The sequence below is a fragment of the Neophocaena asiaeorientalis genome, unplaced genomic scaffold (genome assembly GCF_003031525.2).
Source record: "Neophocaena asiaeorientalis asiaeorientalis breed wild unplaced genomic scaffold, Neophocaena_asiaeorientalis_V1.1 scaffold71, whole genome shotgun sequence".
Lineage (NCBI taxonomy): Eukaryota > Metazoa > Chordata > Mammalia > Artiodactyla > Phocoenidae > Neophocaena > Neophocaena asiaeorientalis.
The window spans coordinates 1,338,721-1,356,412 of NW_020175439.1; the positions used below are offsets into that span (position 1 = coordinate 1,338,721).

Consider the following 17,692-nt stretch of genomic DNA (forward strand, 5'->3'; position numbering starts at 1 on the left):
TCAGTTTCCCTCTGAAATCTTAATACCATGTTTTTTTCCCCACTATTAGAGGTTATATGTTAAATGTCACTTACTTTAGGGAGATATCCTAGTAATTTTGTAGCATGTTCTTTGAGAAGTTTTAGTCTTTCTTCTTCAATAATTTCATTAATACATCCTTGCCTTCTTTGCTGCAACTGCCATTCCTCCAGTTCACGTTGCTGGAAATATAAATAAAATTTATTTTATTGTCACAAAACACATTAAACTAAGAATGTGTCAGATAAATTTGTCTAATTTACTCTTGCAGTAAATTAGATAAAACTGATAGGTACTAGATAATATATATCTTTTACATTTTATATATATATATATGTATATATATGTATATATTACAGTCACTATTTCTTTAAAGTTACAAGAAAAATCCCAGCTATGACTGGGATTTTAGGGAGGCAAGTACATATTTTCAGGACAAGTATTTTCATTACCAAGGAAAAATGATTCAAAGAAATGATTTCCTAATTAATTCAACAAATATTTATTGCGTGCTTACCATACTCCAAGTACTGAAAGCAGCTTACAGTGTAAGATGAAAAAAACAGGTAGATAAAACAGAATAGGGATATCTAAAAGGTAAGTACTGCCATATAAAGTTTTGTAAAGCCTGTATGAAGCACAAGAGTTCCAACAGGCAAGAGTTCCAACAGGCAAGAGTTCTGATAGAGGCCCTTTCCTGGTGGCACAGTGGTTAAGAATCTGCCTGCCAATGCAGGGGACATGGGTTTGAGCTCTGGTCTGGGAGGATCCCACATGCCGTGGAGCAACTAAGCCCCTGCGCCACAACTACTGAGCCTGCACCCTAGAGCCCATGAGCCGCAACTACTGCTAGAGCCCTGCTCTGCAGCAAGAGGAGCCACCGCAGTGAGAAGCCAGCACACCACAACAAAGAATGGCCCCCGTGTGCCACAACAAAGACCCAACACAGCCAAAAATAAATAAACAAACAAACGTCTGATAGACAACCACACCAAACTTCTGTGCCGTATAAATATGGAAGAGCTGACTAGCTTTAACACGTTTTAGGGCTTAAAAGAACTCTTATGGAAATATATCCAAAGAGTCCTATTGGATAGCGAAGGATACTAAAGGCAGACCACTGAAAAAACATTGATGAATTTCTGCCAAGAATTACCTTAAAGTAGTATTAATGCTAAACTTTTCTTTGAAATAACTAAAGTCATGTAAACCAGAAAGCAGGATATCTGTCTTTTTTGCTACAGTGAGAGGCAAGCTTCAATATAACCTCTTTAAAGTTACTGAATGAAAATACAGAAGAATGCTAGGACACAGCCATATCCAATGCCAGTTAAACCTGGAATTGCTTCTCCTGAGAATATTTTGTCTACTATCATGTCAGATTCATTTGTATTACAGAATTAGAAGTATCACTGACAGCTAATCGAGAAAAGACTTACACTTTCACCCATGTTGCTACTGAATCAAAGGGTTGAGTTGCTCTTAATTATTTTATCTCTAAGATGAAACAGGGTAATAGAATCTACCATAGAATCACTATACCTGATTTTTTTTTAGAACACATTTCTAACACTCCTTTAGGGTCAAATGTGGTCACAACAGGACTAGGATTTTGCCAATGGAATATAAGCAAAAGTGTCAGATGGCAGTTTCCAGGAATCAATCTTATATCCTTTGTCCCTTCTGCACTTCTTCCATCTGCTGCTTGAAACATGGATATGAAGGTTGAAGATCTAATTTAAACCATGAAGATGATGGCTATAGCCTACAGAAGCCATAACGAAAAGCTAGAAGGAGCCTGGGTTCCTGAAGACTATGAATAAAGTCTCAATTTCTAGACTTTCATGTGAGGGAATGGTAAACTATCTACTAAGCCACTGTTAATTTGAGACTACTTGTAGCCAAGCATGATCCTAACTGATCTATTCCTTATAATAGGGAGGTGCAAGAAGTTCTATAATGTTATGAGAAAAATTCACTCATTAGATTTTTGTCCAGTGATGTATATGGGCTCTAATTTGGGTGCAATACAGGATCTCCCTTCTTAGGATGTGGTAGACCACATTAACTGTTCATCCTAAAAAACATTTTTATAGTTAATTAGGGTAAATATTTTAGAAAGGTATGAAACCAATTTGTTCATGAGGACAAAAAAAAAAAAAAAACAGAGCCTTATATGATTGTGTAATAGAATGGATTCATGATTCTATGATCATGAAAATTCATCCTTGCCCTTGGACCAGAATAGAAATGCGACCCAATCTCACTGATATTGAAATTAAGCCCACAGCTTCATATTGGGAACGTTTACAATTAAAAAAAAATTAAGATATAAATTTTTTGTAAAAGTATGCTTTAGGTAATATTTTCAGATTTCTTCCATTTATAGCTGTCTTGCTAACTTTTCCAATAGCTTTCAGATTAGCTCTGTAAGCCATGAGATAGTAGGACAGTCACAGTCACTGATTCTACCTCTTTCTATACAAGGAGTATTCAAAGCTTTCTGGTCAATTTCAAAAGGCTTTTAATTTTCAGTCTCCGTGATCACTTTGCTCTGACCAGGCAAAATGTTAGGTGCTTTATAGGTAATTATCTCCCTTAAAGGTTACAGTAGATCATGGTTGGTTTATATCAAAGCTACAGAATTGAAGTTTTATCCAGTAGGAATCCACTTAAGCAGGAGGAGGACATAATGAGATTTTTTTATACCTTGCTAACTGGTAGCAGATGCCACAAGGAGACCAATTATAAGTCAATTTCAGTAGTCCACAGAATGATACTGAATGTCTAAATTAAGTTATGAAGAAGAGAAACTGAATTTAAGAGGTGAAATCAATAGGATTTGGTGGCTGACTAAAAATTATTACGTAAGAAATAGGAAGAGTCCAGGAATGATTCCAAGGTGATAGCATATTCACTCAGTCACCCAAGCCTGTCTTTAACCAAGATTCAGGCTACAGAAATTGGAGGTTTGTCCGTTACATTCACTTTTGGAAACCTAAATTCTAAGGCACCCACAAGATTTCGAACTGTGTCCTTTAGGCATCTGGAAATATGACAAAAGAACTACGGTGTAAGGGGACTTTCCTGGTGGTCCAGTGGTTAAGAATCCGCCTTCCAATGCTGGGGACGTGGGTTTGATCCCTGGTCAGGGAACTAAGATCCCACATGCTGCAGGGCAACTAAGCCCATGGGCCACAACTAGAGAGAAGCCTGCACTCCACAACTAGAGAGAAGCCCAGGCGCCGCAACAAAGAGCCTGCACACCACAACAAAAGATCCCACGTGCCGCAACTAAGACCTGATGCAGCCAAAATAAGTAAATAAATAAATAAATTTTTAAAAAAGAGTTGATTAAGTATAGAGGAAAGCCAAAAATTGAACCCCAAGTCTCTCAACACATCATTGCAGCAGTCAAAAGAGCTGATCTCTCTTGGTTTTCTATGACTTCCAGATTCTTTTATCTTTCTGACCATTTCTTGGTCTTGGCAATTTTTTCTACTACTTCCACCTCCTAACTAGAATGTTCTCCAAGTCTCAGTCACTGGCCCTCTGATTGTTTCTCATTATAATATATTATTTGGAAGAATCATCTTAGTTTGAAACTCTCTGTGCTACTTAATGACAGAAGTGCTTGTCTAAGAATACTTGACCTAAGTTTTCTTCTGTTCAACTGCCTTCAGGATTTTTCAACTTGCGTTTCTATTTCAAACTCAGTATGACTAAAAATGAAGTCATTATATCTTTTTGCTCCAATTCAAAACAACAGCACTTGTATTCCTTGAGTTTCTCATGTTTGAAACTTTGAGAGTTATTTTGACTCCTTCCTCCACTCTACCTTATATGGTCCAAAATAATCATACACGTCTCATCTATTCTTCCTTTAAAAATATTTAAACTCTACCCTTTCTCTCTCCTTCCACTGCTCTGTTAACCTATTCCAGGTCATCTCTTCACTCTTAAATTACTACTTTCTCCTCTTGTTAAACACCATATTATGATAACCAGTTTCTACTGTATCATGTCCAAACTCCTCTGCCTGTTATTCAGGTTTCTCCATTTGGTAATTCCATATGCTGCCAACTTGGAATAGCCTTCCTCTGTCTTCTTTTATTCATTTTGTATGTATTTCCAGATAAGTCCACATAGTTCTGTCGTAAAGGTATTGCACACTAGTAAATCCCACACTACCACATTCTACAAATGTTTACATTGTACATTTAAGAACTATATTCTTAATATAGTGCTGTATATAGTCGAGTCTTTTGGGTATCTAGACCTTATTTTCTTTTGCTAGATTAGAAGCTACCAGAATGAGCTTTTGTTTTGATTCCCTCACCAACACTCAGCAGAATGCCTAGCAGATCAGTATCTGTTGATTATAAGAATATCTTGAGATTTCTTTTTGTCTACCCACGCAGGAAAGATCAGCATTATGATATTAATAATCCCAGCTCTGCCGCTTACTTGCTGTGAAACCTTGGGCAATACATATAATCTCTATGCCTCAGTTTCCACATCTTTAAAATGGGGGTAGTAATAGTACCTAATTCACAGGGTTGAAAGTTAAAAGTTATTACTTTGCTTGTAATGAGTATAGAATAGTGAATGACATATGAAAATGCTCAGTAAATGTTAGTTATTATTACTACCACTTCTATTACTACTTAAAAATATTTGCCATATGCCTAATCTGTACTTTTCACATTTAGAGTTCTTTATCTTTTCAAAACACTTGCACATTTTCTTATTTGGTTCTTAAAGTATTATTTCAGTTTTACGGATGAAACACAAATAGACAAATCAATGTGTCCAAAGTCACAAACCTAGTTTCCTCACCAATTCTTAAATCCACATTTCCAACTAAGAAATCTTCCCCTGGGCCTCAAAATCAATGTGGACAAGATGGAATTATATACTCCCTCAAAATCTGTTTTTCTTTGTACATACACTTTCTGTAGCACATCAACACTCACTGAAGGTGGAAGTACATAATAGCGTTATTTATTAGTAGTAGCCTAACTCTTCTTTCAACGCTCCAGAACTAATTGGTCACCAAGCCCCATCAACTCTACGTTCCTGACATCTCACAGATGGATCCCTTCTCTGTTCACATGGGTTTTCATCACCTATCACACTGCGGTAACTATAATAACTTCCTTACTGATCTTCCTGTCTCTGGTCTTACTCCCCTCACATCTGTCCTCAACACTGCTACCTGAGTCATCTTTCCAAGTGCAGATCTTATCATGTAGCTTTCTTAATTCTTCAGTGGGTCCCCCTGGATAAAGTCCACCATTAAAATAGCAGCCAGGGCATTCATGATCTGTCTCCTCTCTGCCATACCAAGATGTCCATGTATGTATAATTATCATCACATGCACTTGATATATCTTTATAATCATTGTTTTTAATGTATTTTTCTTAACACCAAAAACTCATAAATGATATGGACTTAGTCATATTTATCTTTGTGTTCTCAACACCAACCAATGTCTAACACACAGAAAGCATCAATAAATATTTTCTAGATTCACTGATTAACAAGTGGTCAGAAAATGTATGTATCATATGATTAGTAAATGGATATCTAACATCTGGCACATAAATGGTTCTCAGTTAAATGTTTAGTGGATAAATAAATTAGCTGGTTGTTATTCAATGATAATTACCAGAAAAAAACCCAAAATACTTTTCCTTACTTTTTCTGCAAGGAACTGGTTGCGACGCTCTTCAATAAGTTTTTCCACAGCCCTCTTGTGTTCTAGTTGCTTCATTCTTTGCTTCTGAGCATTCATTAATTCTATTCGATCATCCTCAGCAAATTTCGCCAGCATAGCTTTTCTAAAGATCTCCTCTTCCTCTTTTGCAGCCTGAAGTACTAGTTCCTTCAAGGCCATTTGTTCCATAAAATTTTGCTTCAACTCCTTTTGCTTTCTCGATTTCTCTTCTGCTTCTTCCTAAATCACAATACATATAAAAGTTAATTCAGTAACTATGTCTTTACAGCAGATTTATAAAGATAGGGTAGGACAGAGTTTGATTAAGCTTAGTGTTACAATATGAAATAAAATTGAAAAATTAAGGCTTTTCAAGGTAACACTTGCCCCATCCTTTAAAAACTAATAGTTACACAAAGTACATGTTACCCTTGGATTGCCTATTACTTATTTTAATTAATATATATTTACCACCTTGTTTCTGTAGCCAGAATTAATGCAATAACTTTGAAAAGAGCTGATATAAAAAAATTTTGCATATCTCAGTTTATTAAATCTGTCATCTGTATAATTTGTACCAACTATGAATCATTCTAGAAACTTGTGTTCAAATCGTTGATAAATATTTTTCAGAACAATAATCTACCAATAACAATCAGAGTATTTCAGGGAAATTCAAATTTACTTGAAGCAGTTAAAGTCCTTTCCTACAAGGTTTAATTTCCCCAACATTTTATTATGAAAAATTTCAAAAAATACAAAGAATTTTACAGTCATCACCCATTTTTGCTGTATCATCTATCCAATTAGGACCGATGTAAATTTTAAATCATTTGCTAATCTAACAAACTTTGTTCAATTCTAATACAAGCTCCAGGTAGGCCAGAATCTTCAAAGCATTCAAAATATTGCCTTAACAACACCCAGATGGCCAAGGTTCTTACCTACAGATAAAACAAACTACAAGGGATTTACTATAGGCCATCAGGTGGCATACAGAACTTCCAGGAAGGCCAGGGAACCAAGCTGCCCTCACACTGCTCAAGTCCTATTATGGTAACTCTGACTGCTATCTCATTTTGCTCACTTCCGTCTTCACACCTTGAAGTGGGGGTGATGACTGTTGGAGGTAACATAGTTCATATGAAGAATTCTAGCTAAAAGAAGAGAAATATCGTTTTAACTTTATAGTCTTTATAATAAAGACAAATGAATTTAAAATGAGGTAGGATGTGGTAGGAGTAGGAGTGGGTTTTAAGAGAGCCAATCTGCAGTATCAGTTACAGCAACTTTGTTCATTATATTGACCATTCAGCCTCTTTTTCGTCATTTATCCCTATCGAATCCTCTTTTCAAATCCTACCTCCATAGTCTTCTCTAATAACTCAAACTTCTCTCTTTGTGAGCTCTTATACCATTTAATAGTCCATCATTTAATTTTATTCCATATATACATGCCTCATCTCCTCACTAAAAATAAATTCATAGATGGCATATCTTATATTCCTTTGGGATGCTGGGCACGTAGTGATTTTGTAATATATAGTTTGTGTTTATTTGCCATATATTTCATAGAAGTCAAAGGCTCACTGAAGGCAGAGATGCTGTGTCAGTTAGCTTTGAATTCCTCCAGAGCTTATCATAGTACTTTGCACAGAGAAATTCAGTACATATTGAACTAAATGAACTGTTGACATGCCTGGCAACCATCTCCCACACAAATTTTAGTTTAATCCAATGGTGAAGACATCTGGCTAAAGAACAGGGAAGAGTTTGGCAAAACAACACACCATTTATTATGTTTTTTCAACCAGAAAAGTATTCATGTACTCTGATGTGTCTGGATCAGGATTATGTAGTTACATAATATGAACTGTATCATTTTCCATCCTTTTCTGTGTTCTAAAACCCATTATGTGGTTTGAGGAACAGCTGTTCACTGAAGCTTTGAAGTAATTTGCTGTAAAACTACTCTGAGGCTGGAAACTTTTTAGAGATATCTTAGTCTGGGTTCTCCTGAAAGCAGAGCCTTAAACAAGGACTTATATATAGATATTTTACTGGGGAGGGAATCTCAGTGGTGAGGGCCGGAGTAAAACAAGGAAAGAAGAAAAGCCAACACAAGGGTACATCACTGAGCTGGTTACCGCCTCAGACAACTGAGGCTTAATCCTGCCAGGACCTTGTGAGGAATGCATGGAGCACCTTTTAGGACCTTCCCAAAGGCCGCCAGGCAGAGAAGAATTTATCCCTCAATTTCTGTCCGCTGTTGGTTGAGGGATGCCCCAAAGGATGTTACCTCCCTGCCCCGACACACACCCCTACACTTTAAGAAGCTGTCAGCACAGGGTCCGTCTGAGCCCTCACAACTGTTCCCCAAAGCTGCCACTGAAATCAGAGGTGAGACTGAGAAGATGTGAGGCAGGGCACAAAAGTCTTGTGATAGAGGAAATATCCTTAATAATCTTATTTTGTCTAGTTTTCCTACATTTTTTGAAATCACTGTATTTTTAATGCAGAAAATTATGCCATTGAGATTTTCATTTTATTAGTAGATAACTGAATAACTTTTCAGTATTTTTCTAATCTACTCTCTTTATAGAGCCTTTATTCCTTCAAATTTTGTTTTCACCTTTTTTCTTTTTTATTATGTTTTTCCAGAGTAAAATCTTTTTCCCCCCAATATTAAGCAACTGGATTAATAAATGCTAATGTGTTCTCCTGATTTTTGGTTTATTTCTACATGTACCTTTATTATCCTTCCATATTCTTGCCTCATACTTGAATTTATATTGTTTTCTCAGTTATTGAGTTGGGTGCCTACACAGTTTTTTCTAATATTTCTCACTTAATAATTAATTGCCTGGTAGATTTTGATAGGTCATAATCTTATCCTCTGAATTTTCTGCAAATATCCTCTTCAATAATAATTGAAAAGAAAGTTTTTAGATTTTCAGTTAGTAGTTTAAAATATTTGTTATTAATTTCTAGTGATGTTTAAACACCCTTTCCCCTTGTATTATTCCAGTAAATTTTCTTTGGCGATCTAACAGCTTTTAAAGTTACGTACTTCAATACAACGTTACATGGAAGATTAAATGTTCATTCTGTTATACCTCCCTTGGTGATTACACCTTTTATCTGTGGTATCTGGGATTCATTTGATGTTCCACTTACCTAGTGATAACCCTGCCTACCTGCTTCCCATTTGGTCATATATGCCTGTTATGCCTTCCTCCATCATTTTATTCTTAATGCTTTTGGGGTTATTTGACATTAGGTATCTATAAGTGGATTACATGAAGATATTTTTTTAAAAAACTGGACACATTTTATATTCTTATATGCAGTTAATTAAGGATTTACATGAAATAAGTTTTGATATTTTACATGGTATCTATTTCCTCCTCATTAATGAAACAGTATCTAAAATAATGTTCCATTTTTATATAGCTGATAATATTACAGATAATAGTATTAATAGCTATAATTTATTGTGTACTTGGCTATTCATATATCTAGTTTTACAAACTGTTCAAACTTTTGGGAATTCCCTGGTGGTCCAGTGGATAGGACTCCACACTGTCACTGCTTAGGGCATGGGTTCAATCCCTGGTCAAGGAACTAAGATCGTGCAAGCCATGCAGTGTGGCCAGAACAAACAAACAAACAAAGTGTTCAAACTTTGGGCTCACTTAAAAAAACTGGGGGGCTTCCCTGGTGGTGCAGTGGTTGGGAATCCACCTGCCGATGCAGGGGACACGGGTTCGAGCTCTGGTCCAGGAAGATCCCACATGCCGCAGAGCAGCTGAGCCCGTGCACCACAACTGCTGAGCCTGTGCTCTGGAGCCCGTGAGCCACAACTACTGAAGCCCATGCACCTGGAGCCTGTGCTCTGCAACAAGAGAAGCCACCGCAGTGAGAGGCCCACACACTGCAGTGAAGAGTGGCCCCTGCTCGCCGCAACTAAAAAGAAAGCCCGCGCACAGCAACGAAGACCCAATGCAGCCAAAAATAAATTAATTTTTTTAAATGGGTTTTTTATATTCTTTTATCAAGTTATGAGTGTTCTTTATATATTCTGGATAAAGGTTATTTGTAAGATATACATATAGGGAATATTTTCTCCCAAACTGTGGCTTGCATTTTCATTTTCCTAACAATGTTAAGAAATTATTAATTAAAAATTTTTATTTATTTATTTATTTTTTGGCTGTGTTTGGTCTTCATTGCTGCACGTGGGCTTTCTCTAGTTGCGGCAAGTGGGGCTACTCTTCTTAGGGGTGCACATGCTTCTCATTGCGGTGGCTTCTCTTGTTGCAGAGCATGGGCTCTAGGCATGCAGGCTTCAGTAGTCATGGCTCACGGGCTGTAGGCACGCAGGCTCAGTAGTTGTGGCACACGGGCTTAGCTGCTCCATGGCATGTGGGATCTTCCCGGACCAGGGATCGAGCCCGTGTCCCCTGCCTTGGCAGGCGGATTCTTAACCACTGCACCACCAGGGAAGTCCGGAAATGATTAATTTCAATGTAGCCAGTTTATAAACTTTTTTTATGGCTCATGACTTTTTTATCCTTCTAAAAAAGTTTTTGCCATTCTCAAGTTTATAACAACCTTCTCTTATGTTTTCTTCTAGAAATTTTTTAGTTTCAGTTTTTTTGTGTTATAGCATGATAGAATATAACAAGTGTTGGCAAGGATGTGCAGAAACTGGAACCCTCCTGCATTGGTAGTAGTAATGTACAATGGTGCAGCCTTTGTGGAAAAACAGTTGGGCACTTCCTCAAAAAATTAAACACAGAATTATCATATGACTCAGCAATACCACTGCTAGGTATTTACCCAAAAGAATTTGAAAAAGATATTCAAACAAAAACTTGTACACAAATGTTCATAGCAGTAACATTCACGACAGTCAAAAAAAAAGGTGTAAACAAACCAAATATCCATAAACTGTCGAATAGATAACAAAATGTTACATATCCATGCAATGGACTATTACTCAGCCAAAAAAAATGAATGAAATACTGATACCTGCTACAAAATGGATAAACCTCCAAAATATTATTCTAAGGGGAAAAAAATCCCAACACAAAAGATCACATATTGTATGATCCCACTTATATGATATACCCAGAATAGCCAAATTCATAAAGACAGAAAGCAGATTAGCAGTTGCCAGGGTCTAGGAGAGCACAGAAAGGGCAGTGACTGCTTAATGCAGGTATCCTTTTGGGGTAATGAAAATGTTTTGGAACTAGACAGAGATAATGGTTACACAATATTGTGAATGTACTAAATGCTGCTTTAAAACAGTTAAAGTAGTCAATTTTATGTTACATGAATTTTACCTCAATTAAAAAAAAACACTTTAAGGAGAAACACACAAATCCACAAATATATGGTTAGAGTCATCAGCAATCCTCTCTCCACAACTGATATAACAACTAAATAGAAAATCAGCAAGGATATAGAAGAACTCAACAAAACTATCAATCAGTAGGATCTAATTGACATTTATAGAACATTTCACCCAAAATAGCAGAATACGTATTCTTTTTAAATGTTCACAGAATTTAAAGCAAATAAAATCATATTGAGTGTGTTCTCTGATCACAATGGAATCAAACTAGAAATCAATAATTTAAAAAAAACACAAAAATTTCTGGACATTTGGTCACTAAGTAACATACTTTTAAGTAATCCATTGGTTAAAGAGGAAGTCTCAAGAAAATAAATACATCAGAGTTAATGCAAATGAAAACAAGACATCAAAACTTGTAAGATGAAACAAACAGTTTTGAGAGAAATTTATAGCACCAAATGCATCCATTTTTTTAAATGCATTTATAGCATTAAGGGCATGCATGTAGGAAATGTCTCAAATCAATAATCTAAGCCAAAAACAAAACAAAACAAAAAACTACATCTTAACCAACAAGGACCTACTGTATAGCACAGGGAACTATTCTCAATATCCTGTAATAACCTATAAGGAAAAAGAGTCTGAAAAAGAATTTTAAAATTAATAATAATCTAAACTACTACACCGCAAGAACCCATAAAAAGGAAGCAGAAGGAAGTAAATGAAGAGCAGAAATCAGTGGAATTGAAAATAGAAAACCAATAGACAATATCAATTAGGCAAAATGCTGGCTCTCTTTAAAATATCAATGAAATTGAAACCATGAATCTCCTAGAAGGAAACACAGGGGGGTAAGTTCCTCTATATCAGTCTTGGCAATATTTTTTTGTATCTGACACCAAAAGCAAAATAAACAAGTGGGATTACATCAAACTAAAAAGCTTCTGCACAGCCAAGAAAATCATCAACAAAATGAAAAGGCAACCTATGGAATGGGAGACGACATTTGCAAATCCTGTATCTGATAGGAGTTAATGTCCAAAATACATAAAGAAGACATAAAATTTAACAGAAAAGAATTAAAAAACCCAATTAAAAAATGGGCAGAGTATCTGAACAGATTTTTTTTCCAAAGAAGATATACAAATGGCCAACAGGTACATGAAAAGGTACTCAACATCACTAAACATCAGGGAAATGCAAATCAAGATCACAATGAGATACCTGTTAGAATGGCTATCATCAAAAAAAAACCTGAGAGATAATAAGAGTTGGGTGCATATGTGGTAAAAAGGGAACCCTTATCACTGTGGGTGGAAATGTAAATTGGTGCCAGTATAGAGGGTCCTCAAAAAATTAAAGACAGAACTATCATGTGATCCAGCAATCCCACTTCCAGGTATATATCCAAAGGAAATGAAAACAGGATCTTAACAAGGTATATGCACTCCCATGTTCATTGCAGTATTACTCACAATAGCAAAAATATGGAAACAACCTAATTGTCCATCAACATATGAATGGATAAAAAAATGTGGTACATCTATATAAAATGGAATATTATTCAGCCATAAAAAATAATGAAATCCTGCTATTTTTGACAACATGGATGGGCCCTGAGGGCTTTATGCTAAGTGAAATGAGCTGGACAAAGAAAGACAAATATTGCATGGTAACACTTATATGTGGAATCAAAAAAGAAGAAAAAAATGTCAAACTCATTGAAAGAGAAAGTTGAAAAGTGGTTGCCAGAGGCTGGCGGGGGTGGGGGGGGAATAGGAAGAGATTGGTAAAACGGTACAAATTTTTGGATCTAAAACAAATAAGGTCTGAGGATCTAGTGTAAAACATGGTGGCTATAGTTGATAACACTTTCTTGTATAAATGAAATTTCCAAAGAGAGTAGAACTTTAAATATTCTCACACATAAAAAAACAAATCTGTTAAGTGACAGATGTGTAATTAACTAGATGGGGGAATCTTTTTACAATGTAAATGTTTATCAAATCACCACAGTGTACACTTTAAATATCTTACAATTTTATGTGGCAATTATACCTCAAGAAAGCTGAAATTTAAAGAAAAATCAGATAAAATTAAATCCTAATGTAAGAGTGACCAAAAAAATGAAGAAACAAACTATCAATACCAGAAATGAAACACTAGAGACTCTGCAGACATTAAAAGGATAATAGTACAAACTATTCTACACACCTAAGTTTGACAATTTAGACAAAATGGATCACTTCTTTGAAAAACACAAGTCACCAAAACTCACCAAATATGAAATAAGATAATTTGAATAACTCTATTCAGTAACTAATAAGAATATTGAGGGGATGAGACAAGATGGTGGGGTAGTAGGACTTCAGCTCACCTCCTCTCACAAAAATACCAAAATTACAACTAACTGCTGAACAACCATCGACAAAAAAGACTGGAACCTACCATACAAGATGTTCTACATCCAAAGACAAAGAAGAAGCCACAACTAGATGGTACGAAGAGTGCTTTCACGATATAATCAAATCCCATACCTGCCAGGTGGGTGACCAATAATTATATCGCAGAGGTTCTCCCACAGGAGTGAGAGTTCTGAGCCCCACGTCAGGCTCCCCAGCCTGAGGGTCTGGCGTTGGGAGGAGGGACAAGTGTACATGGAACATTCTCCAGGATAGATCACAAGCTAAGCCACAAAGGAAGCCTCAGTCAATTTAAGTAAACTGAAATCATACCAAGCATCTTTTCTGACCACAGTGCTATCAGATTAGAAATCAACTACAAGGACTTCCCTGGTGGCGCAGTGGTTAAGAATCCACCTGACAATGCAGGGGACACGAGTTAGAGCCCTGGTCTGGGAAGATCCCACATGCCATGGAGCAACTAAGCCCGTGTGCCACAAATACTGAGCCCGCATGCCACAACTACTGAAGCGCGCACGCCTAGAGCCCATGCTCCACAACAAAGAGAAGCCACCACAATGAGAAGCCTGTGTACCACATCGAATAGTAACCCGTGCTTGCCACAACTACAGAAAGCCCGTGCTTAGCAACGAAGACCCAATGCAGCCGAAAATAAATTTTAAAATTTATCAATAAAAAAAAATCAACTACAAGAAAAATACTGTAAAAAACACAAACATATGGAGGCTAAACTATGTATTACTGAACAACTGATGGATCACTGAAGAAATCAAAGAGTAAATCAAAACATACCTAGAAACAAATGAAAATGAAACCTCAATGATCCAAAACCTATGGGATGCAGCAAAAGCAGTTCTAAGAGGGAAGTTTACAGCAACACAATCTTAACTCAGGAAACAAGAAAAATCCCAAATAAACCACCTACCATTACACCTAAAGCAACTAGAGAAAGAAAAACAGACAACACCCAAAGTTAGTAGAAGGAAAGAAATCATAAACATCAGAACAGAAATAAATGAAACAGGGATGAAGGAAACAATAGAAAAGGTCACTGAAACTAAAAGCTGGTTCTTTGAAAAGATAAACAAAATTGATAAACCTTTAGCCAGACTCATCAAGAAAAAAAGGGAGAGGGCTCAAATCAAAAAAATTAGAAATGGAAATGGAAAAGTTACAATGGACACCACAGAAATACAAAGGATCATAAGAGACTACTACAAGCAACTATACACCAATAAAATGGATAACCTAGAAAAAACGGACAAATTCTTAGAAAGGTACAACTTTCCAAGACTGAACCAGGAAGAAATAGAAAATATCGAGTTGGCCAAAAATTCGTTCATGTTTTCCTGTAACATTTCATGGAAAACCCAAACGAACCTTTTGGCCAACCCAATACGAACAGACCTATCACAAGTACTGAAATTGAAACTGTGATTAAAAATCTTCCAACAAACAAAAGCCCAGGACCAGAACTCTAGCAAACACAGGTGAATTCCAGCAAACATTTAGAGAAGAGGTAACACCTATCCTTCTGAAACTCTTCCAAAAATTGCAGAGGAAGGAAACACTCCCAAACTCATTCTATGAGGCCACCATCGCCCTGATACCAAAACCAGACAAAGATACCACAAAAAAGAAAATTACAGTCCAATATCTCTGATGAACACAGATGCAAACATCCTCAACAAAATACTAGCAAGCTAAATCCAACAATACATTAAAAGGATCATACACCATGATCCAGTGGGATTTATCCCAGAGATGCAAGGATTTTTCAATATCTGCAAACAAACCAATCAGTGTGATTCACCACATTAACAAATTGAAGAATAAAAACCATATGCCCATCTCAATAGGTGCAGAAAAAGCTTTTGACAATATTCAACACCCTTTCATGATAAAAACTCTTCAGAAAGTGGGAATAGAGGGAACATACCTCCACATAATAAAGGCCACATACGACAAACCCACAGCAAACATCCTTCTCAACGGTGAAAAGCTGAAAGCATTTTCTCTAAGATCAGGAACAAGACAAGGATGTACACTCTCATCACTATAATTCAACATATTTTTGGAAGTCCTAACATGCAATCCGAGAAGAAAAAGAAACAGAAGGAATCCAAATTGGAAAAGATGAAGTAAAACTGTCACTGTTTGCAGATGACATGATACTATACATAGAAAATCCTAAAGATGCTACCAGAAAACTACCAGAGCTCAACAATGAATTCGGTAAAGTTGCAGGATACAAAGTTAATACACAGAAATCTCTTACATTTCTATACAATAACAATGAAAGATCAGATAGAGAAACTAAGAAAACTATTCCATTTACCACTGCATCAAAAAGAATAAATTACCTGAGAATAAACCCACCTAAGGAGGCAAAAGACTCTTACTCTGAAGAGCATAAGGTACTGATGAAAGAAAAGATGACACAAACAGATAGACAGATATACCATGCTCTTGGATTGGAAGAATCTATACTGTTAAAATGATTATACTACAAAAGGCAACCTACAGATTCAATGCAATCCCTGTCAAATTACCAATGGCATTTTTCATAGAACAAAAAATTTCACAATTTGTATGGAAACACAAAAGACACCAAATAGCCAAAGCAATCCTGAGAAAGAAAAACAGAGCTGGAGGAATCATACTCCCTGACTTCAGTTTATACTATAAAGCCTCAGTCATGAACATAGTATGGTAGGGCTTCCCTGGTGGTGCACTGGTTAAGAATCTGCCTGCCAATGCAGGGGACACAGATTCGAGCCCTGGTCTGGGAAGATCCCACATGCCATGAGCAACTATGCCCGTGCGCCACAACTGCTAGCCTGCACTCTAGAGCCCGTGTGCCACAACTACTGAGCCCACGTGCCACTACTACTGAAGCCCACGTGCCTAGAGCCCATGCTCTGCAACTAGAGAAGCCACCGCAGTGAGAAGCCCGCTCACCACAACAAAGAGTAGCCCCTGCTCGCCGCAACTAGAGAAAGCTCACGTGCAGCAATGAAGACCTAATGCAGCCAAAAATAAAAAAACAAACAAAAAAACAGTATGGTACTTGCACAAAAACAGAAATATAGATCAATGGAATAGGATAGAAGGCCCAGAAATAAACCCATGCACCTATGGTCAAGTAATCTATGACAAAGGAGGCAAGAATATACAATGGAGAAAAGACAGTCTCTTCAATAAGTGGTGGTGGGAAAACTGGACAGCTACAAGTAAAAGAATGAAATTAGAACATTCTCTAATACCATACACAAAAATAAATTCAAAATGGATTAATGTAAGACCAGATACTATAAAACTCTTAAAAGGAAAACATAGGCAGAACACTCTTTTACATAAATCGTAGCAATATCTTTTTTGATCCACCTCTAATAGCAATGGAAATAAAAACAAAAATAAACAAATGAGACCTAATGAAACTTAAAAGCTTTTGAACAGCAAAAGAAGCCATAAACAAAATGAAAAGACAACCCACAGAATGGGAGAATATATTTGGAAATAATGCAACTGACAAGGGCTTACTCTAAAGTATACAAACAGCTCATACAGTTCAATATCAAAAAAACAAACAACCTAATCAAAAAATGGGCAGAAGATCTAAAGAGACATTTCTCCAAAGAAGACATACAGACGGCCAAAAAGCACACAAAAACATGCTCAACATCACTAAAACTACACTGAGGTATCATACCACATCGGTCAGAAGGGCCATCATCAAAAAGTCTACAACAATAAATGCCAGAGTGGGTCTGGAGAAAAGGGAACCCTTCTACACTGTTGGTGGGAATGTAAATTGGTACAACCACTACGGAGAACGGTATGGAGGTTCTCTAAAAAACTAAAAATAGAACTACCATTTGACTCAGCAATCCCACTCCTGGGCATATATCCAGAGAAAATCATAATTCAAAAAGATACATGCAGCCCAATGTTCACTGCAGCACTATTTCCAGTAGCCAAAACATGGAAGCAACCTAAATGTCCATCAACAGAGGAATGGATAAAGAAGATGTGGTACATATATACAATGGAATATTACTCAGCCATAAAAAAGAATGAAATAATGCCATTTCCAGCAACATGGATGGACCTAGATATTATCATACTAAATGAAGTCAGAGAGAGAAAGATAAATATCATATGAT

General features: G+C 36.5%; 1 protein-coding gene across 2 annotated transcripts in view; it reads right to left on the reverse strand.

The window, feature by feature from the left end:
* Positions 1–17,692, reverse strand: part of MNS1 (meiosis specific nuclear structural 1) — an 82,244-nt gene that overhangs the window by 999 nt on the left and 63,553 nt on the right. For both annotated transcript variants that reach the window (XM_024767802.1, XM_024767803.1), the window contains 2 exons: positions 5,721–5,978; positions 75–200 (listed from right to left, as the gene is read on the reverse strand). In XM_024767802.1, coding sequence (XP_024623570.1) covers positions 75–200; positions 5,721–5,978 — 384 coding nt within the window. The remainder of the gene's footprint in view (positions 1–74; positions 201–5,720; positions 5,979–17,692) is intronic.